The sequence below is a fragment of the Rutilus rutilus genome, assembly GCF_951802725.1.
Source record: "Rutilus rutilus genome assembly, chromosome: 13".
Lineage (NCBI taxonomy): Eukaryota > Metazoa > Chordata > Actinopteri > Cypriniformes > Leuciscidae > Rutilus > Rutilus rutilus.
In genome coordinates, this window is record NC_140218.1 from 14,192,911 (window position 1) to 14,215,200 (window position 22,290).

At 37.0% G+C, this 22,290-nt stretch overlaps 1 protein-coding gene across 1 annotated transcript in view; it reads left to right on the forward strand.

Moving 5' to 3' along the window:
* Positions 1–21,285, forward strand: part of cpne9 (copine family member IX) — a 39,276-nt gene extending 17,991 nt beyond the window's left edge. The window contains exons 7-20 of the mRNA XM_084429045.1: positions 5,277–5,340; positions 7,493–7,596; positions 10,775–10,879; positions 12,276–12,317; positions 12,510–12,585; positions 13,136–13,189; positions 13,294–13,355; positions 16,537–16,583; positions 16,727–16,908; positions 17,155–17,282; positions 18,592–18,694; positions 18,793–18,850; positions 18,937–19,010; positions 19,416–21,285. Of these exons, the coding sequence (XP_084285171.1) occupies positions 5,277–5,340; positions 7,493–7,596; positions 10,775–10,879; positions 12,276–12,317; positions 12,510–12,585; positions 13,136–13,189; positions 13,294–13,355; positions 16,537–16,583; positions 16,727–16,908; positions 17,155–17,282; positions 18,592–18,694; positions 18,793–18,850; positions 18,937–19,010; positions 19,416–19,598 (1,282 nt within the window). The 3' untranslated portion in view covers positions 19,599–21,285. The remainder of the gene's footprint in view (positions 1–5,276; positions 5,341–7,492; positions 7,597–10,774; positions 10,880–12,275; positions 12,318–12,509; positions 12,586–13,135; positions 13,190–13,293; positions 13,356–16,536; positions 16,584–16,726; positions 16,909–17,154; positions 17,283–18,591; positions 18,695–18,792; positions 18,851–18,936; positions 19,011–19,415) is intronic.
* Positions 21,286–22,290: the final 1,005 nt, after the last annotated feature.

Sequence of the window (22,290 nt, forward strand, 5' to 3'; positions counted from 1 at the left end):
TGCATTTCGCTACAATACTTCCTTTCCGACAGGCATTTATCTGCTGCTTAATTGCTCTGATATGCACTTCTACAATCTGTGTTTTGAGTGCTGTTTGGAGCAGGGCATTTTTGACAGCTATTAACCTGCCCTGACCGAACAGTATCTCTCCTACAGTGAGATCAGTTAATGCATGCTCACTAAATCCCCACCATCATTGCCTAATTGGCCGGCTTACTCATTCTCTACAGTCTGTTCCCACGGCTGAACCTGCAGCGTACTTCAGCAACACAACGTGCTCGTCTCTCGAACTGTATTTTTAGAAGCTCGAGTATTTTAAAATTCATGTAATTCACCTTTATGAGGCACCATTATATTGATGATACCATTTTATGTACATGAACAACAAAGCTTAGCTGCATGATTTTGTCACATTTACATGCCCGTTGAAGAGCTGTATGACAAATTAAAGTAATAAAGCCCCAAGAGGCTGTGCATTGTACTGTTTTTTTTTTTACAGTTGAGGGCCATTTTTATTCATGACACGAAGCGACAACAGCAATATAATAAAATACACTGATGTTCAGTTAATAATTAACGGTATATGCTCTATGAACAAACCAATAAATGTAAAAATTAGAAGTTGTGCTGTACTGTTTGTGCCATGATTGAGAGTTTAGATTGTTGAGCTTGTTATCGAGAGATGTTTTATTACTTTTCTAAGTAACTTATATTTTCTGTTGAATGATAAAATAGAGAAAAATCCAATACTCCAGTTGCATCTATCTAGAGAGCAGAATATCATAGTCTTGCTCTTTTGACTTGGACCACATAGCAACCATTTAGCAACAAAGAAACCGTTCCAAACACTGTGGGAGCGAGTTCAAGCCATTGTGGTGGCGAATTTAACATGAGTAAGCACAGTCAAATTTTACGTAGAAAATGTAAAAATCGAGTTCAAAATCGAGTTAAAGTATAATTTATGATACCATTTAGTTTGTGTTGTCAACATGTCGAGAAGATGTTGTTTTCTGCGCTGTGGAAGCAAATCCACTTTGCATGCACTTCCAAAGGATAAGGAACATAACAATCACCATTGTTACTGTTCATAGCACTGTTTGCACAAGTGCTGAGAAAACATCTGAAACTGAAATTCAGAATATGGGAGTTTGATTTCTGACACACGCTGTAAACAGTAGACCAATCACAACAGACCATGTCATCTGACCAATTAGATTAGACCAATCACAACAGACTGGGCCATCTGACTAATCAGAGTAAACCAATGACAACCGACTGACAATCAGAGCAGAGCTCTCGGAAAGCTCTCGGAAAATTCTTGATCGAACCATTGACACTGTGAGAAAAGAGGTGATGCTGCAAATGTATAATGAGAAAATAAAAGGTTTTTTTTTTTTTTTTTTTTTTTTTACCTTGGATGCACCTCCAAAACATAATATAATACTTTTATACATATTTAATAGTAATAATAAACAGTATAATACACATTTAATAATTTATAACTATTGAAAAGGAGTAAGGGGATGCTTAGGTAGCTAGCTTGAAGCCAATGGAGCTGTCGGTAAGAACAGGTCCAGTCTAGTCACTCAGGTGTCAAGGTCTTTATTTTACATCCAAGCAGGTATTGTATATGTGTGTATGTAGGTGTGTGTGTGTCTTTCCTTGTTTTTTCCTGCGTGTGTGTAATTGACCATAAACCAAACTCGCACACACACACACAGGAAAAAACAAGGAAAGGAGAAAAACTCAGTCCTCTGCACAGTACATCCATGTGCAAGAGAAGGAAGATGTTGTGGGCACAGGTGCCGTTGTTGTGCCGAGTTTCGACCCCCGCCAAATAATCATTTGGCAGGAGGTCAAAATTCAAAAGCACAACACCGTTAATAAAGCCTGATAGAGTCCTAATTGGCTTGAGATCAGGTGGGTGGAGCTCGAGGTTAATAGGAAAATTAACAAGCTAGGAGGGGTGTGGCACATGCTTTGCACCTTGCAGCTTAGGGACACAAAAACTTCTCAACAATTATACTATTTTATTAATTAATAATACATTTTGTAATATAAAATATATTAAAATATTTTTTTTCACCACAAGTAAAACAGTTCATTAACCTATCTGTAGACTATTTATTGTTGCCAAACAATGTCACTTGGTATATTGATGTAAAATGTGAATACAGTTGATATGTGGGTACAGTTTCACGTTTGTTAGCTATTACTAATTTGAATAACAAATTTGAACTGGAATGATATTTTTGTGCTTTTTAAGATGCTTTTGTGACATAGATACAGCAGCGTTGGATGTCTGTGTCCTGTAAGAGGGACTCGGTTCGAATGGCGCCCGGATTTATCCTGTCTGCCGAGGACTCTGATTAAACATGCAGGGAGGATGTTTTTGGCACTGACACAGTAAAATGGGGGGTGGTGGGGAGTTTGAAGCTCTCAGATAAAATCTTGAGATGCTATTGTTCTGTCTGTCAGATATGCTGTGTTAGAGAGGTGACAGCCCAGCTGGAAAAGAGTGTATTCTTCGCCTGTGACCATGAATAGTTTCATTCCGCAATGTGGTTTAAATGAAAGCAAGGTATTTGAGTGCAATAACTCTTAATACAAAGACATTTCTTTGTGAAATGTTAAATGTCATTCATTAAATGTTATTAATTTATTCCCTCATTCATTTCCCTCCTGTCAATCAGTTTTATTTCGGTTTTATTTTATTTTTTATCTCTCATTCTTTTCCTCTCTGTAGGCTCCAGTACACTTACACCAGTGGCACTTCCTGTTCTCTTGTGTTCGGTAGCAGTGATGAAGCCCTCTTTCGCAGCAGAAGTTGGGATTGAAAACCTCCTCGGCTCACCTTTATAAGTTGTTTCCATAGCAGCAGGAAATTGAATGCAGAGTTAGTGACACTGACAGCTGTCTTGAGTTATACATTGGTTGGTACTGAGTAATGAGAGAGTCTACGGTTATGATGAGCCACGTGTGACCTTGAGCATGATGATTTGATGCCTGGGGCAAGACGTGAACTCTTCACACAAGCTGAACCCTCTCCTACTTGGTCTTTGTACTTGTGCAGCAAAAAATCCTCTAGTGGTGTCCTTGGACTCCCAAACTCCCCTAAGTAGCTTGTGTTTTTTCAGTCCGGTATTGTTTATTCTCTACTTTGGATGTTGCATTTGTGATCTTGGGTCATTTTATGAAGCTGTTCCATTTTGAAACTACTTTCGAAATGTATTTTCTATTTGTTGTGATAATACTTTTCCAAAAGTAACATGGTTGATCGTAATAGTGTTTTACAGTTTTACAGTCCTCTGCCACTGAAAAATATATGTACTTTTATTCTTTTTATCTTTTTTTACTTTTCTCTGGTGGTGAGGAGACAGTGATGAAGCCAATCAGTATATGGAGATGATTAGGAGGCCATGATGGACAGAGGCCACTGGGCAAATTGGGCCAGGATGATGGGATTTTTTGTGACCACAGAGATTTTAACGTCGGTTTAACGTCTCGTCCGAAGGACGGTTCTCTTTGACAGTATAGTATCCCCGTCACTATACTGGGGCGTTAGGACCCACACAGACCACAGGGTGAGCGCCCCCTGCTGGCCTCACTAACACCTCTTCCAACAGCAACCTAGTTTTCCCAGGAGTCTCCCATCCAGGTACTGACCAGGCTCAGTCCTGCTTAGCTTCAGTGGGCAACCAGTCTTGGGCTACAGGGTGATATGGCTGCTGGCAATATTACTTGCACATTAATTAGTGAAACAAAAGGCACCCTTTTTTTTTTAGAGTTGCACTCTTGGTGTTCTTTTTTTTATTTTTTTCACAATGCACTGTTAAATTTTCAAGAAAGTAATATATAGCAATGTATTTTTAAAAACTATTATATAATTGCATTCATTACAGCTCAGCCAACTGGAGATAACTTGATAAAACACTTCCCACTGCAAGAGTCATTTTCAGCCTCCATGTCACCTCTAGCCTTCTCCATGGCAGATCCGCCTCACTGAGTCTTACCTGCATGTCTAGATCTGACATGTGTCTCAGGAGGGGGGAGATGAGAGGCGTGGTGGGACGCTTGCCTGTCTAAGATGTCCTTCAGTCGAAATTTCTATTTGGCATCATTGAGCTTTAACTGGATTTCTTCCCTGCGGGTGGTCAGGAGGTCAATGTGTGCGTACCATTGTGAGTTTATGCAAGAGTGGGTATGTGTGAATAGATAGAGGGTCAAAGGCTGTATTAAAGTATCAGACTAACCTGCCACTAACTGTTGCGGTGGTATTTGTTCCCATGGGAATCCCATTTTAGCCAATTAAATGCAAAGATGGCATGAGACCACAGAATGGTTTTTTTTAAATTGATGAAAGAGTCTCTGTGGCCATGGAGACAGATCTTTGGAGCTGGATTCAATCATCTCATTTTATAATTTTATGACAAATATACTGTAGACTACCCAGACTATAGTATATGCTATTGGATCGTTTTTTGTGCATCATCTCCACTTAAGAGTCAGCATGAAATCAAAATTGACCCTATTGATCATTTTGAAGGATTCATCGCTGCATGCTATTCTAAAGAAAAAAAAGTCTCATCAAAGTGTGATTATAATAACTTTCTCTACCTCTGAAATTACTTTCCTCTTAAGTCAACATCACCAAACCCATTTATTTTTCATTGCTTAGTTTTCACAAACCAGTCAATTTAGAGATTAAATCTAAATTTTTTTCATTAAATATCCTCTTTCATTCAGAGGTATTTCAGTTTAAATTAATTAGTTTTCGAACTTCATGTATTAAGATCCAAAATCAATGTGCGTACAGTGTCTGTCTTTGTGTTTATAATGTTCCATCACTTTCCCTCACTGAATCTCTGTCCTTTCCCTCAGTCTTTCAGTCCTCACCCTCAGCCTTTAATCTTTTTTTTTTCTAGCTAACCCTCATCACCTTTTCCCCCTCATTCTCTACACTTTCCCTCTTTTCAGGTGAATCATGTTCTTTTCAGAGGTTCGATGTGGGCTATTCAGCGCCTGAAGTGGCCCACCATTACCGCCAGTGCAATCGAATTGTTCTGCAGAAAGCTCTTAGCAGCAAAAAAACGCTCCAGCAACTCTGTGAAAAGCACACAAAAATGGAGTCGTCTTATTTGTCCTGATTTTGAGTGGGCTCGCAGAGTGCTTATAACTCTGCCAGTCTTCACGAGGGTTTTACTTGAACTCTTGTCTTTAAACCGTTAGCCCACATTTTATTGAAAGTTTAAAAGCATTTATCTATCTTTTCTCAGGGGCATTCCAGGGAAGAAATGCGGGAACATTATCTTCACAGCTGAGGAACTCAGCAATTGTCGGGTCAGTACAAAACTAACACACATGCACACACACACACATCGTCTACTGTCTTTCATCAAGCTGAATGCCTAAAGCATTGTATTTAAATATCAGAGGTGAAGTGCCTTTTTTTTTGTGCTAATGTTAGGTACTGAGAGACAGAAAAAGCAAAATAATATCTAGATTTTCAAGTTAATCCACCGTGGATGTCTCTGTAGTCACTCATGAAGGAGCAGGTGGATCTTATGAAACCTGTCAATAATGCATCATATTTCTTTACGTGGCATATTTAATCTCAAAATCTAAAGACAAAATAAAAATAAAAAAAATAATTACATTTTGTTTAATGGAAAGAAAGCTTGTAGTACCATTAAAATTTGTTTTGCATTACAAAATGTTTATGTAATTATCAGATTTCCTTACCCAATTCACATTACTGCAATGCAAAATCTAAACTAAAATAAAATAAAATAAATAATAGATGATATTTTTTTGTCATATATTAAAGTATTCATAAATAATGGGAGAACTGGTGCACTTTAATTTACTTTTTATATATTTTTTAAACTATTAAATTAAACTATTAACAGAAAGTTTTGCATTACAGCCTTTAAAAAAAAATTGTAATTAGCACATTTCCTTCCCTTATTCACATTACTGCTGAAAAAATCTAATAAATAAAATGTAAATATATATATATATATATATATATATTTATATATTTTGCACATTTAAAATGCAAAATAAATAAATAAAATAACATTTTAATTTTAAATAAAAATACAGTAAATATATGATTTTACAGAAATTAGAATGATCATATATATATACAGTTTACACTGTTTGGTGTCAGCAAGGATGCATTAAATTACATTAAATACATTTATAAGTTTACAAAAGATTTCTATTTCAAATATTTGCTGTTCTTTTGAACTTTCTATTCATCGAAGAATCCTAAAAAGTATATATATTACGGTTTCCACAAACAAATATTAAGCAGCACAACTGTTTTCAACATTGATAATAATAAGAAATGTTTCTTGAGCAGCAAATCAGCATATAAAAATGATTTCTGAAGGATCACGTGACACTGAAGACTGGATAAATTATACTGAAAATTCAGCTTTGCATCTCAGGAATAAATCACATTTTAACATTAGTAATTTTTAATAAAAACATAATAATTTTTTTACAGAGCCCAAACTTTTGAACGGTAGTATATCTTTATTTTCTTTATAAAAACAATAAAGAAAGAAAGAAAGAAGATATGGTGAAATGTGACCTGGACATAATTTTATGAGATTCCCCCGCACACATTTAATCCTCCACCCTTGAAGATTTACGACGATCAATGTAAGACCGCAAAATCATGCCAAGTGCAGCATTTGGCTCACTATTTTGTCCCATCCATGTTAATACCCTGTCCATCTTTTTTCAGTCATTCAACTCACAATTTGGCTGTTAGTGCCTTGGGCCAGTCCATAAAACCACGTAAATCTCATTTCAGATGGCACAAATTATGTATATATATACAATTTCGTCCCTCTGTGTCCTTGTAATAGTATGTAGCTACAGGGAGTGTTTGGCAGAAAGCCGTGACAGTTCACCTCAAATACAGCTTCTTCCTCCCCAAGAGGGACGGACCGTTTTAAAAGGCAGATGAGCTGTCTGTCCAGTGTGTCACCGTAGTTCCTCGAGTTCTCCCTAGACACTCTCTCTCTCTCTCTCTCTCTCTCTCTCTCTCTCTCTATCAAGATCCAATTAAATCTGTTGCATGTGTGACTTCCCTCCTGGTCTTGAGGGTCTCCCCAGAGATCTGGTATTCTGAAGAGAACAGCACCAATAAATAGCTAAACACTGGAGACCTCCGCTCAGCATTAATATGTATGAATAAATTGCTGTTCTCCTCTAACACAAGTGTGTCCTCTCTGTGGAAATGATTTCTTGTCCTAGTATTTTGCCTTTGTTGTGTCCTGAACTCCTGCTCTGGAGAGATGTTAACTGAAGCCAGCAATTAAAATGCATTGTTGGATATAATAGTGCCAGTCTCGAAGACTCAGAGTCAGGAGTGCATGTGCTTTGTTTGCTTGTTTGTGCATCTTGTTTGTTTTTGGTAACTCTAGGAATATTCTATTCCCATCTATCCCAAAGTAATCAAAGTTTTTTATAACAGGACATTGCAACCATGCAACTCTGTGCTAACAAGTTGGATAAAAAGGATTTCTTCGGGAAGTCCGACCCCTTCCTGGTGTTTTACCGCAGCAATGAAGATGGCACGTGAGTATGAGTGCTTAAAGGAGTATTCAGTGTGCTTCCTATAACTAATGAGCATCATCTTAACAATGTGCCCTTACCAGGTATGATAAAAACTAAAATAGAAAGTGTAACCATTTTTTAACCCACCTTGTATTGTTACAATGTCGATAGTAAATGTAAAATAACAATGTTTACTTGTTCTCTGTGTTACCTGGACCAAGAAATTTACATTAATTTGTCTGCAAAAAATGTGACAGCTCCAGGGCTTTCGTTAAAACTACGGATTATGCTTCCGCATTTTTGTATCCCCGCCCACTGTCGGATCAACAGAGGGTTATTAATAGAACAAATTGCAAGTGTAGGTTTATTGCAAGTGTTGGATTATCACTGAAAACTTTATCATACTATGTCAACTCTTTAAACAGCACTATGGTAGAAATGGAACACTATGGCAACAGCTTTCTTACCTGTACCGGATGGCATTTTGCTTTGGGCAGAACTGACTGAATGACAGTGTTTTTTTTGTGTCAGTTTTCCACCCCCATTTGGCCTAAAACACTGTGTCCATGGTCATCCTACAAACACAGACATTTTTCAGATTTTCTTTAGCAGTATTCTCTCAATATTTATGATTCTTTGCAGCCTTTAGCCACTACTTATAACTTTCCGCATCCTTCACTGGAAACCAAAAGTAACTCACTCCCGCTAAAAGTTTACTCTTTGAATTCTTACACCTGGGAACAATACATGTCGACACCATTATGACTAAAAGTTTGCAAAGGAGTATTTCCTACTAGAGCAAGGCGGTATTTGACTCTTGTAAGTGTATCCATAGCAGACTGGTGGGAGTGGCCTTCGACTGCAACATAACCAGTGCATTGATATGAAGTTGATATGATATTGATTGAAGTTTTCCCTAACTATTTGGCCCAAAGGGAAGCCAACAGCCTTTTCCCCTCTGTTTTCTCTAGTCAGGTAGCACCGATTTCGACTTTATACTGTATAGGCAGCCAAGTTTTATTGGAAGCCTATTTTGCCAGTGGTGAAGTTTGACCCTAGCCATGACCCTAGCAAGCTAAGAGGTCACCGAGGTCCAGACCTCTGTACATTTTTCATATTCCAAACTAAAACTTGATCATGACATTGTCTGTAAGAAACAGTATCTAAACAGTAGAATAATAACAACAGTACACAGATCTGTAGAACAAGTATTCAATTCAATTCAATTCAATTCAACTTTATTGTCATTGCACAAGTACATGTACAAGGCAACGAAATGCAGCTTAGGTCTAACCAGAAGTGCAATATCAGCAAGTGCAATAGCAGCAAGAATTTTTCAGATAGATATACACAATGATAAATTAGGCTAAGATGAGCAATATAACAATGGATTTAAAATAGTGCATATAAAGTATGGACAGAAACTGTCCAAATAAAAGTGCAGTGGAATTATGCGAAATATTGCAAAATGCACATATAAACAGTTGGTACTGTAAATAAACAGTCGGCAGTGCAATTGAGCATATTCCAGTTAAGATAAAGTAGTGCAAGATACATATGTAAACAGTTGTTACTGTAATAAACATCCAGCAGTGCAAATGAACATTACAGTATTGCAAATAACAAATGAAGGCAGATGTGAGGAGGGAGAGGAAAGTCTAGCAGTATATGAGGGCAGTGTGATCAACAAGGGTTAGAGTTCAATAAAGAGACAGCTCTAGGAAAAAAACTGTTCTTTAGTCTGCTGGTCCTGGTCCGGAGGCACCTGAAACGCCTGCCGGAGGGCAGGAGAGAAAACAGTCTATGGGCTGGGTGAGAGGGGTCCTTAAGGATGTTGCGAGCTCGATGCAGACAGCGTTTCCTCTGGATGTCACTACCCGCTGCAATGCCTTGCGCTCTGCAACAGAGCAGCTCTCATACCACACTGTAGCACAGCTGGTCAGGATGCTTTCTATTGCACAGTAACACTAACTGCAACCATGGAAGTTTGGCATTTTCCACTAAGGCCCAGTATGCATCCACCTCCCTGCAACACTGCAACACTGACTTTCCTCAGCTGTAAACATTGCCTCGCATTTCCCACACTAGCACCTATGGAACAAAAAATGTATCAGGAATAAATATCTCTCTGTCTCTCGATGAGAAACCGCTAAGTTATATCACGTAACGTTAGTCTGGGCGGATATTAATGAGCATGACAAACGCCTGATCAAAGCTTAGTTTCTGTTATTGTAAGTTCCAATATGTTCTGTCTAACATTAATCCTGGCCTGTCCCTGCTCTCTTGGCAGCCTAGCAGGCTCATAATTGTATGGCTGTGGTCCGTCAACAATTTCCTCAGCGTCCGAAATGTCATTGCAATCCATTTTTCCCTGTTGTTTGAATCGTCCGCTCTCCCTCGTGCTACGTCACGCCCGTCACGCAAGTAAAATTTTCTCACAAAAACGACTCCAGAAGCCACTGTAGCATATTTATACGTTTTTTTAAAAGAAAATCTAGTTCCTACATTATTTTTCTATACATTGACTTGTTGGGTCTTCTAACCTGCAAGATGCTCTTAGGTACCCATAAAAGGTTGACAAAATACCCCAGACCTCACTAATTTCCAAACCTTGGTTATGGCCATTCCTGTAAAAATGATCAGCCAAACAACTACATTATATCACATTAACAAAAGTCATTGTAAGGGTCATATCAGGTAAAACGTTTTTTTTTTTTTTGTTGTTGTCATTGACAGTTAAATCATGTTTAAAGCAAGAAAATCTCAACCAATCAGAGCATATTTCGGGATTAATAAACAGCAAAACAGAACTTAAGGTTGTATCTTTTTAGGAAACTGTTCTAGAAGGAGCACGGTAAAAACAAAGATTTATCACTTCTTTCTTCATAATTTCATGCCAGCTTAGTACATGGTATTAGCGTAATGTTTTCAGACTTAACATAAAAACCCATAAAACACAAAATGATCCCTAAGTGTTAGCTCAATTGACTGAAAACAGAGGGTTATGGATGGTAGTTTTGTGAAACCCAAGAGGCTCTTCATGCCCACCATGAGCTGCTCTTGATGTTAACCACTTGTATTGATGCTCCCTTGTAGTTGGTTGGTATTCATTTTCAAACATATTCCTTCAAAGAAAACCATACAGCTGTCATAGCAAGCCTTTAAATAAGATTTCCTTTTTGATTTGTCTCTTTTGTAGGTTCACTATCTGTCACAAAACAGAGGTGGTAAAGAATACTTTGAACCCTGTGTGGCAGCCCTTCACCATCCCAGTGCGAGCTCTCTGTAATGGAGACTATGACAGGTGAGGCTCTTTAAAACCTTGACGAAGAGTATAACCCTACTTTAAGATGATGTGAAAACAATATCGACCTGTCTTAATACATGTTCCCGGTCTTTCTGTGAACTACTAATTGATGCATGTTATTCCAAATAAAATACTGGTTATTAAATATTCACTCATTTCACTAAACATGTAAATATTCCTGTTTAAAAATATTTTGGCTGTCACTCATAATGTCACAAAACTCAATGTTTTTCCTAGTCAACACATTTAGTTCCTTTTTAATAATAAGTCATTTGTGTGCTCTTTACTCAGATACAACTGCATAAAAAACTGAAAGCATTCAATTCTAGATGTTTTTTTTTTTTCATTTTAGATCAGTTGTTTGTTTCACCACACAAATAATGCTTTTATTACTTTAGTTTAACTTTTCATCTGGGTTTGATTAATAAATATATTATCCATACAGAATGTCTTTCTTCATTTAATGAGAAATACAGCTTGTTGAAATCACACAGAACAGAACGTTAAATAAATGCACTAACAATGTTGAAAAATAATTCACATTTTCAATTCAATTCACATTTATTTGTATAGCGCTTTTCACAATACATATTGTTTCAAAGCAGCTTTACAGAAAATGCATGTCTACGTTACAATTTAGAGTGATCTGTTATCAGAGGTGACTGTGTCCAAGTTATGTATTTCAGAAATGTACATATACAAATCACACAGTTAGCCAATAATATATTAATTTAAACATTGTATTAATTTTAAGGCAGAAAGAAAGAGCTCATTGAAGTGAGGAATACTTGTTTGTTAACAAATGATTAGGATTTATAGAATTGATTCAGATCTTGCTTCATCTGAAGTCCTTGCAGGAACTTTATTAGAATTCTTTACTAGAATTAGAAAAAAAAGCATTGAGCATATTTCAATTTTTGTTTGTGCATAATTTTGACAGCCCTAATACAGTAAATATATGATATGAATAAAGATCAGTATTGTGTATTATTGGGTGCATTCTGACAGCCAGTTCCTTTGTATCAATGTCCCCAACATTTAAATAATCTTTGACCTTATTTGATAGGAGTGTATGATTTTTGAGAGGAATATATTTTTTGTTGCACCTTTAAAGCATCCCTCAGACTTGTGTACCGAGCTCTGAGGTGTTGAAACGAAGCGCCGCTGGTTCCGTGAGCTGTGGAAACAGGCAGCTGTGTCACTGTGGCAGTGGGAATAATCCCAGCAGTCAGCTGGAGTGAGACAGCGGCCAGTGCTGGTGTTATTTTGGACTGGCTCTGTGGACTCACCAGGCTCCTGTTATACTCTGACCTTTTGAGAAAATTCAGGCCGTCTGCTCTTAATTTTAGATATTGACTTGCTGTGAGGTTTGATTTGTTTGTGATCTCTCCAGAACAGTGAAGATTGATGTTTATGACTGGGACAGAGATGGAAGGTACGTTGTTCTTCATGGCTTGTGTTCCCCTTGTGGGTAGTACATATTCTGTTTACGAACACATAAATTACCCTGCATAACAAGAATAACTCAAGTCAAATTTTCATTAGCCAAAATAATTTCTTCTCTGCATGCTCATGCAATGTTCATTAAATATTCCTCAGATGAGTAAACGCTTTCATTTTTCTTCAGTCATGACTTCATCGGCGAGTTTACAACCAGCTATAGAGAGCTGTCTCGTGGACAGAGCCAATTCAATGTTTATGAGGTAAAAACATAATTTTTTGACAAATTAATTTAGATTAATTGATTTGTGAGTTCTGGCAAAACACAACACTTTAACACATTTTAGTTATTTTGACTGGTTTAAAGAACAAAAATAGTGAGAAATATTAAGATTTTTTTTATTTTTATTATTGTTTATGTATATATTAGGCATTTACAGGGTTGTGCTGAAAATGTGGGACACAGCTAAATATTGGGGGAGTTAATTTTTTCTGGATTTTCATTGTTAGATACAACCAAAAAGGTGAAGACAGGCTAAGAGGAGGAATACAGACATTTAATGTGTTGAAAACTAGCTACTTTTCATGTCAGGATTATTTTTTGTTAGATACTATTTTATCTAACATATCTATTAGTTCTAAACATGTTCCTCTAATGCCTCTTAAAAAGTAATGGGACGAGGGCTGTATTCATGAAAGTGCCAAAAATGTTTCATGAATCATAAAAGAAAAAAACAAACATATGAGGACACTTCAGTAATATGTCATATTCCTTTCAGCCATGCTTGATGGGTGTCTTTTTGTTTCTTTCAGGTTCTGAATCCTAAGAAGAAAGGCCGGAAAAAGAAATACGTCAACTCTGGCACGGTACGTGTGAATGAATTACCTGTCAAGCGCTCTCCTCTTCTGATTTATTTTCATAATGACTTCCATTATCTATCCTCTCTCTTTCTTTTTTTCATTCTCTCTAGGTAACACTTTTGTCCTTCAAAGTGGAATCGGAGTACACATTTGTGGACTTCATTCGGGGCGGGTGAGTGCCCCTTAAAAAGTCCCTGGATAAATTAGTCTGGAGAAAGATACAGATTAACTGGTTAGAGAGCAGCTGAATCGGGCATGCATGTGAAGCATTTGTGGAATTATAGTTAGTCAATCTGAATATCTTGCGTTCGAGACAATACCAATAAACTAGAAGTGGATCTTATTGTCATTGAGCTTTCAGAACAGTTTAGTTACCATCATTTTTTTTCAGGCATTATCAGCATGTGTGTTGAATACTGATACAAATATTAATGAAATGCACTATAGGAATATACGTTTTTTGTGGCATGTATCCCAGTAATAGTCAAATAGTTTGACGGATCAAAAAAAAATTAAGGCTGGTAATTTAATGATTATTTTAAATAAAATGCTAAAAATGGAAAGCCATTCAAGCTTGAAGTAAAACCTTCATGTTTTATAATGGAAAACTGCATCACCAATCCATGCTTACTGAGAGCAGATAGCAAAAAATAAGTGAGGAGCCCATTTTTAATCAATTGACAGCTCTAATAAAAATGTAGAAACATTTTTGCTAAAGCAAACATCACATACTCATTTCAAAACAACTGAAATCAAGGCAATGATTCAGTTTACCAGTATGTCATACCATATGCTTGCCTTTTAATTACAACTAAACCTTTAATTATGCATTGACTTGATAAAAAACATAATGATGTACTGTGTATATATATATATATATATATATATATATATATATATATATATATAAAACAAGAATATTTATTTATTTATATTATATGTCCAGGTTAGAAGCATTTTGATAACTTGCTCAGAATTTTGCATCATAGAAATGTAAGTTTAAGTAGAAGTCTGAATTCTCTCAAAGTTTCAGCATATTCTACTAGTGTACTTTAATTAGCAATATAAATATGCATGAATATAATTGTTTTTTGTCTATTATAAATTTGTATATAATTGGCATCCAAAAGTTAAAAGAGTCCACATTGAAAATCTATTGAATGTAAACATGGAAATAAAGTATTAATATTTTAAATGAAATGAATTAAATGAATGGAAATCTATGTACAGTTTTTCTGAATTGTTAAAACACTAAACCGTATTCTCTGAACCAAATTCTCAACATAGCCTAAACCAATTTGTTGAATAAATCACTCTTTCTGTAAATCCTTCAACAAGTTCAGGCAGTTAGACACCATTTGCAAATCTCATGCACTCTTTTTGCAAAACTCGAAACACATTCTCACTTAACACATATCGCACTGTGATGCACTTGTGTTGCAAACCGCTAAACACAGGCAGGAAAAAGTTAAACGCAACTAAAACACAGTTGTTATCGTTTTCACACATCGACTCAAAACTGTTAACACTTATTTCTAATGTGATCAACTCAGCTGTGCAAAATAAGCCAGTTCAGAGTGCATACTGTAGGTGGCACAGATGCACTGAATGTTGATACGAACAATAGATGGAAACAATCTGAAAAGGAGAGGAGGAAAAGTGCGTGTGTAAGAGGTGGTGGACGAGGAGGAAGAGGAGGACGACGAGAAAGAGCCAGGTGTGGAGAGTGTTGTCAAGGCTGAGTCTGAGTCAGATGTTCTCTGAATGTAGTTTGAAGATTTGGTTTTGTGTTGAAGGTTTTGAGAAAGTGAGTGATGGTTTAGAGAAATGTGTTTTAGCAATTCAGAAAAAAATGTAATATTTGGATTCTGAACTATTTCTAGGTTACTAATCAAATGTGTGACATAGAGCATGTGAATTCCTTTGTACTAAAGGTCAGATGTCTTGCTTCCTTCGAAGCATGGATAATATGGATCAGACTTTGTTCATGTCAGCTCAACTGCTGCTGTTATTAACACAAAAGGGGACTCGCTGCTGAACTAGCAGTTGTGAAATTCTCATTTTTCTCAGTTATTTTGCTTCATATCCAGATTCAGTCATAGGCTCTTTCTTACGTACTAGAGCATGTATGCACATGCGCACTCTTCAAAAGCACTGCTTAAATCTTTTGACAGACTAAAAGACGTAAATGAAATTTGTGTATATTCGAAATAAAAGATATAGAATTGTACTGGATGTCAGCTTGCTTATTTAGCTGGAAGTGGATTGTAGAGGCTACTCTGGAACATCTACCCAGCGATTTCTGTAGTCACTCAAACCTGAGGAAGGCTCTCAAAGACCTGGCAGAAGAGGCAGAACAAGGGAGCTTTTGGCTTTAGCTTCGGAGGAAGGATTAGAGCATGGGGAAAGCAAGGATCCTAGAGCTGGCTGTAGGGAGCGGTTGGGATATGTCCCTTCTCGCTGTGCCGCCACCTTGAGATGTTCCGGGATTAAAGGAGCGAAACATTAGTGAAGGGTGGTCCCTGGCTGATGACCCTGCAGCCATCTCTGTGGCACTGGGATGAGGACATGTCATGCAAACAAGAAACTATGCTTCTAACCACAGGTCGAGAGCTGTCGTTCCAACCAGACAACTTTGCGATGCTGTTCATTGGAATATGATTTTGGGAAATACCGACTCGTTGAACTATGCTGATAACGATGGAACTTGCGACCATAGTTGGTTAACAATGCATTCGGGAAACGCACATCTGGGGCGTGATGAGGCATGGGAGGCATGGGAAGCAGGCGCACTAAAAAGGATGCTAAAGACTGAAGCCTCTTCCTGAGGCCGGAGAGTGAGGTTTACTCTCACAGCTCTTACTAACTAATATTTGTTATATGAGGGGGAGAACGAAAAAATAAGCATTTTCACTAGTGGTCAAGTCTCTAATGCTCACTAAGGCTGCTTTTATTTGGTCAAAAATACAAATTTGAATTACTACAAATTTTTTTTTAAATGTAAATTATTCCTGTGATGCAAAGCTGAATTTTCAGCATCATTACTCCAGTCTTCAGTGTCCTTCAGAAATCATTCTAATATTTTTCTAATACCATAAAACATTTGGTATTATGATTAATGTCAAGATTCTTTGATGAATAGACTTATTTTGAATGATTTTTTTTGTAACATTAGAAATGTCTTTACTGTCACTTTTGATAAATGTAATCCACCCTTGCTGAATAAAACTATTAATTTCTTACAGACCCCAAAATTTGGAAACATGTAAATTAGCAAATCATGTCAAGTACCCATATGATTATATACTGCATTGGTTACATCTTTTGACTGTGACTCTTCCATGTTGAAACAGAACACAGCTGAACTTCACTGTAGCAATAGACTTCACCGCCTCTAATGGTAAGACCATCTTCATTGACTGAAATACAACCATTTGTGTTTGTGTGGCATGCAAAGATCACATGTCCATTTTAGATTTAGAATTTGGCCTCAATGTCTTTGCACTTGTGTCTAAACTTGTATTGACTGATACCTGAATGCAGGAAATCCATCACAGCCGACATCGCTCCACTACATGAACCCGTATCAGCTGAACACGTACGCAATGGCCCTTAAAGCCGTAGGGGAAATCGTCCAGGATTATGACAGTGACAAACTCTTCCCTGCCTATGGCTTTGGAGCTAAACTCCCTCCTGATGGCAAGATCTCTCATGTTTTTCCCCTGGTGAGTAACGGCTCAAAAAGAGCCATCATTAAAAATGCACACACAACTCCACAGTAATGTTGGATGGTTAATGATTAGTGAAAATTCAGATGAAAATCATTTACTTGCACTCATGTCGTTCCAAACCGGTATGACTTATTTTTCCTATGATGGAACACAAAATGTTTTATTTTCTCTTCTATACACTACATAAATCCTCATGTATTATATATGAACTTGTGTTGCATGTGCATTCTGACCTCGTAGAACTCCGACTGTGAGAATGCAAACTGCGTCGGCATCGAAGGCGTGCTGGAGGCGTACTATGACTGTCTTCGTAAAGTGCAGCTCTACGGCCCCACCAACTTTTCCCCTGTCATCAACCAGGTGGCACAGTAAGCTAAACAGTCCACCTGCAATTGACACGAGGTTGAGCTCTCTTTCTGTCTCTATGCCCTGGTCTTTTTTCTGTCTCCCCTGTGAGCTGAACTCCTTCCTGTCACTATCCACTTGTTATTCACTCTAAAGCCTGTCCTCTCGCTCCACACAAATGCACTTACGCGCACACACGCTCTCCGAAGACTCCTCCAGAATCCTGTGCTTGAATAACACTTCACACAGTGTACCTGCTGCTCAGATGCAGCCGAGGTCTGATGTTTACCATGCAGAAATTTTGTAAAAAGGACATATCATGGAAAACAGGATTTTTCTTGCTTGCTGGAACTTTGATGTACTATGCAGGCAGCGTTCACAGCACAAAGCGGCCTCTCCAGTCACCCATTATTTATTGAAACTGAGCTACAAAAATTGTGATCATTTATTAAAAATGTTTTGCACAGAAAGTCATGACATAATAAGGGTGATTTGTGTCATCAAATCCTGCTAAAATAAAGCAGAAAACCATGGATAATTAGTATTCTTTAAACTTGAAGTTGAAAACTTGATCTCTGATCTGCTTCAAATGTCACGTATATCGTGTCATATCAGTACATCACACAACATGGCCAAAAACCTAAACGTTTCACACACGTGAAGAAGCTTTTAATTGCCCTTGTCAGTTTCAAGGCTTCTTCAGATCCAGCTAAATCTCTCAATCTAAAGAAAACCAAACTCCCAGAACGGCAGAAGTGTTTTAAGAGGCATATATTGATCGCCCGCTGCTGAAGTGGTCAACTTTTCAACTTGGTATGAGTCTCATCTCTGGGCTCGCCACTTCTTGCGTGTCGTGACTCGTGAATGAGACAATATCTGGAGGTGGTTATTAGGGTCAATGGACTGGAAGGAACAGACGACAGACTTAATAAAAAAAAAAGCTGAGAAAAGGGCTTAGATAAAATAAGGAGGATTTCATCGGATATTTCCAGTGATATGCTGTAACACGAAACCATAATCTCCAAATTATTAAGTATGAATAAGTATTATTCATTATTGATTAATAATAATACGTATTATAGTATTTGTGTGTGTGCATTACTCAAAAACCCATTTCAAGGAATCAGAATATCATAGAGACTTGTTTTGACTTGGTCCAGTTTGCAATCACCCATAATACCATAGCAACCGCGTAGCAGTGCACTTGTTTTATTGCAGCCAGACATATTAAATCCTTCTCCCTGGAAGCATTTTTAGTTTCTGAGAAGTCTTTTTTTTTTTTTTTGCTTGAATATAGATGCTCTTAAGTCTAACTGTACTGTAAATCCTCAGGTCCGCATCAGAGGTGACCGATGGCTCTCAGTACTTTGTGTTGCTGATCATCACAGACGGTGTCATTTCCGACATGGTGCAGACTAGAGAAGCCGTGGTCACCGTGAGTCGTTTTTTGCTTGTTAGACCTTCATGATGTTCTTTAAATACAATCATCTTTTTAGCAGGGCACCGATCACATACTACCTCTCCTTTTTTCAGGCGGCGTCCCTGCCCATGTCAATCATAATCGTGGGAGTCGGCCCTGCTGAATTCGATGGTGAGATTATGGCACTGCAGAAACAGAGATGGTCTCAAAACAAGAATAAGATATGTGATGTAACTATTCTCTTGTTGATGTAACAGCTATGGAGGAGTTGGATGGAGATGAGGTTAGGGTGTCCTCCAGGGGACGTGTTGCTGAGAGAGACATTGTCCAGGTACATAATGTTACCTATTCGAGATTATTATTATTGTTACGGTTTAAATTTACATCATTGAAAAAGTCTATTTGGCTCTGAGTAAATTTAACATTATACATTTTTCTCATTTTAATCATTTAAATCATGTTAGGCAAAATAATAATTACAACAATGTCATTTAATAAAAATATAACATTACAATTTTTGGGGGGAATTATATTATTTATTAGATATTTTAGATTAAGTATTATTATGATATTTATTTATTTATATTTTTTATTTATAATTGTTAAATATGTATTATTGTTAAATATCATATTCAATTATATCATATATTTTATTTATTATAGTTTTTTTTTTTTTTTTTATAGTAAAGTCAGAAAGACATTTTTCATGAGATTCATCTCTGTGTCTCTGATTTAGTTTGTGCCGTTCCGGGACTACATCGACCGATCCGGGAACCAGGTGCTCAGCATGGCCCGACTGGCCAAGGATGTCCTGGCCGAGATCCCTGACCAACTGCTTTCGTTCATGAAAAGCAGAGGCGTTGAACCCAGACCAGCCCTCTCCCCCTCTCCTACACCACAGATAAATGTCCACCTCTGATCCCAGAGCAGTATTTTATCCTCTCCCTCAAACACAGCTCTATGTTCACGTCTGAACCCCCCCGGGTCCGTCACTGGGGATGCACATTTTTACTTTCCACATCAGTTAGCAGTAGCATATTATGTAGTTACAATAATAATCAACTGAAATCAGGAACACGTTAATGTAAGTGTGTGGTGTAATACTTAATAATCAGCCAGTGATCATTCAAAGCAGTTTTTCCTTGCCTGGAATGGAAGATGTGGACGTAAAAAGAGGGTGAATTTCCTAAAAAGAAATGTCTGGATCATTTTTCACCCAAAACTCTAAACAATAAAATATACATTAAATTTTACATAAAATACAATTCATATAAATTACATTAAATTGAGACAATATGAATGGAGATTTATTGCATCGAGACATTATTTTCTCATTCCTAAATCTCTTGTTACCCTAAAAAATGCTTTAACTTATTTACCGAAGTTATATAGTACATTTATAAATGCAATTATGAGTAGACTGAGAATTTGAGGATTGTCACTATGCAGAAAAAAAAAAAATTGGCCTTAAAACAGACTTCACTTGCTGTATGTAAAATATCATATTTAGTCTTTTCTTCTATATTTTGTCTTGAAACATCATCTGGACATTTCTTGATGAAATTTACCCAGGAACATGAGTCTCTGTGCTCTCACACTCGAGGGACAGAGCGAGCGAGTGGTTGGCAAGCTGCGCCGTACGCCGTAATACCCAAACACGCATGCACAGGTCACCTTTAACATCACACATCATCTTTGCATTTTACGTAGATTCTTGGGCCAATATATCTATATTTCATTTTCTCACTGGCTGAACTACTTGCGCCGGCACACTTTTGAGTGTGTAAATATTTTCTAATTTGTGCCCGATTATGAAAGGAGCTAATAAGCAGCTACGTGTGGCAGAAAAACAGATGCCTGTGCGGGAACACCGGCGCACTCGGAGTCTTCCGCACATCTTGAGTGGATGCAGCTAATTACCTGGAGAAACTGAGGTGCCAATCAGTGCAATTCAACCAGAGAGAGGAAGATTGAGGGAAGAAATATCCAGAGTGTAATCAGCAGAGGTTAATGGGCACAGGAAGTGTGCAGACGGATGGCGTGACAAAGATAAATCAGGTGATCAGCAGAACCACAGACAGAGATAGGGATTTTTTTTATGAAGCTGCTGGGACAAAGGTGGATTTTACAGGTGAATCTCATGGAGAAATGCCTGGGTCATATTTTACCCCAAATCGACCATTAAGACGTCATGCATTGTTACATTATTTTTATGACAAAATTGCCCAGAACCCAATATTTTTTTTATTTTTTTTCTTGGTAGTGAATGCTACCATTACCGACACTTGCTATTGCACTTTAAAAATACTTTACAATTTAAATTATGGATGCACTATACTATATATCAGTTATTGGGTTACCTTTATTGTTTTTAATGCTTACCTAAAGTTATATTTTTTAAAAACACTATTTAAACACTAAATGTTAATAACACTGTTAAATGTAAACATCAGCAAATCTCTAAATATCCATTTTTTTCGTAATGTAATTTATACAATAAGTTTACAATGTTTTGATGCCTATAATGACTTGTAGTATCAAAAATGTTTTATTCCTAGGTTTTAGAATTTAGAACATTAACATAGAAATTATTAAGTTTTAATAGTTTAATAGTTTTAATATCGTGCCTACTTTCAGTAGTTGATAATGAAATAAAGACGCTCCTGACTGTCATGAAAATAATGTCTCAATTCAAAATAAAATGCAATTTCCCTAGAAATAGGCTTTCTTTCCTTTCTTTTGAATTTGGAGTAGACGCATGACCTGGATGTTTCTTGACATCTTTCGTGAGGTTCACCCTTGCGTACACTGCCATGTTTTCAAATTCCATTCAAAAAATGATTGTAGACTCATTGAATGTTTGGCAAGTTTGGAGCATTCCAGCGGAATCTTTCATTTTTCCATTCTTTCATTCTGCTGTACATAATGAATAGTGCAATAACATTCGACATCAATTTATGTTTGTATTTCCTCCATAATCCTTGTTGCTGTGATCAAAATATTGCTCAGATACTTTAATGTTGAATACCGTTTTCTCCATATTTATATATACAGTAATCTATCGGAAATGTTCTAACTGTTGCTAAACTGTAGATTTGAATGATATTTGTTTCATAGTAAAGACAGCTATAGTAAACACAGCTGCTTGTGCCAAAGTGCTACCATGTAAAACATTCCTGCCAAGATTGTATATCGACATGTGTGAGGCAAAAATGTTCGTTTTATATCTCTTTGTTGTGTTTTTAATAAAGCATGAATGTCTTGTGCTGACTTCTGAAGAGTTTATCATGTTTATTCACAGGATGGATGGATGGATGAATGGATGGATAGGTGTGCACTTGTGAATATCAGTCCCTGTTCATTGTAATTGCATGGATATGAGGAACTAGGACATTCTTCAGAATTTCTCCTTTTGTGTTCCACACAAGAAATAATGTCAAGCAGATTTGGAATGAGTTTATGGTAAGTAAATGATGGCTGAAATGTCTTTGTCCCCAACAATATTCACACCAACTAGGATGACAAGTAATCGAGAAGAACAGCTTAATAGCTAATAAAGAACTCTGTTCAATTCTATTTGCCGTCTATTCATTGTTTTGGGATTCTAATGT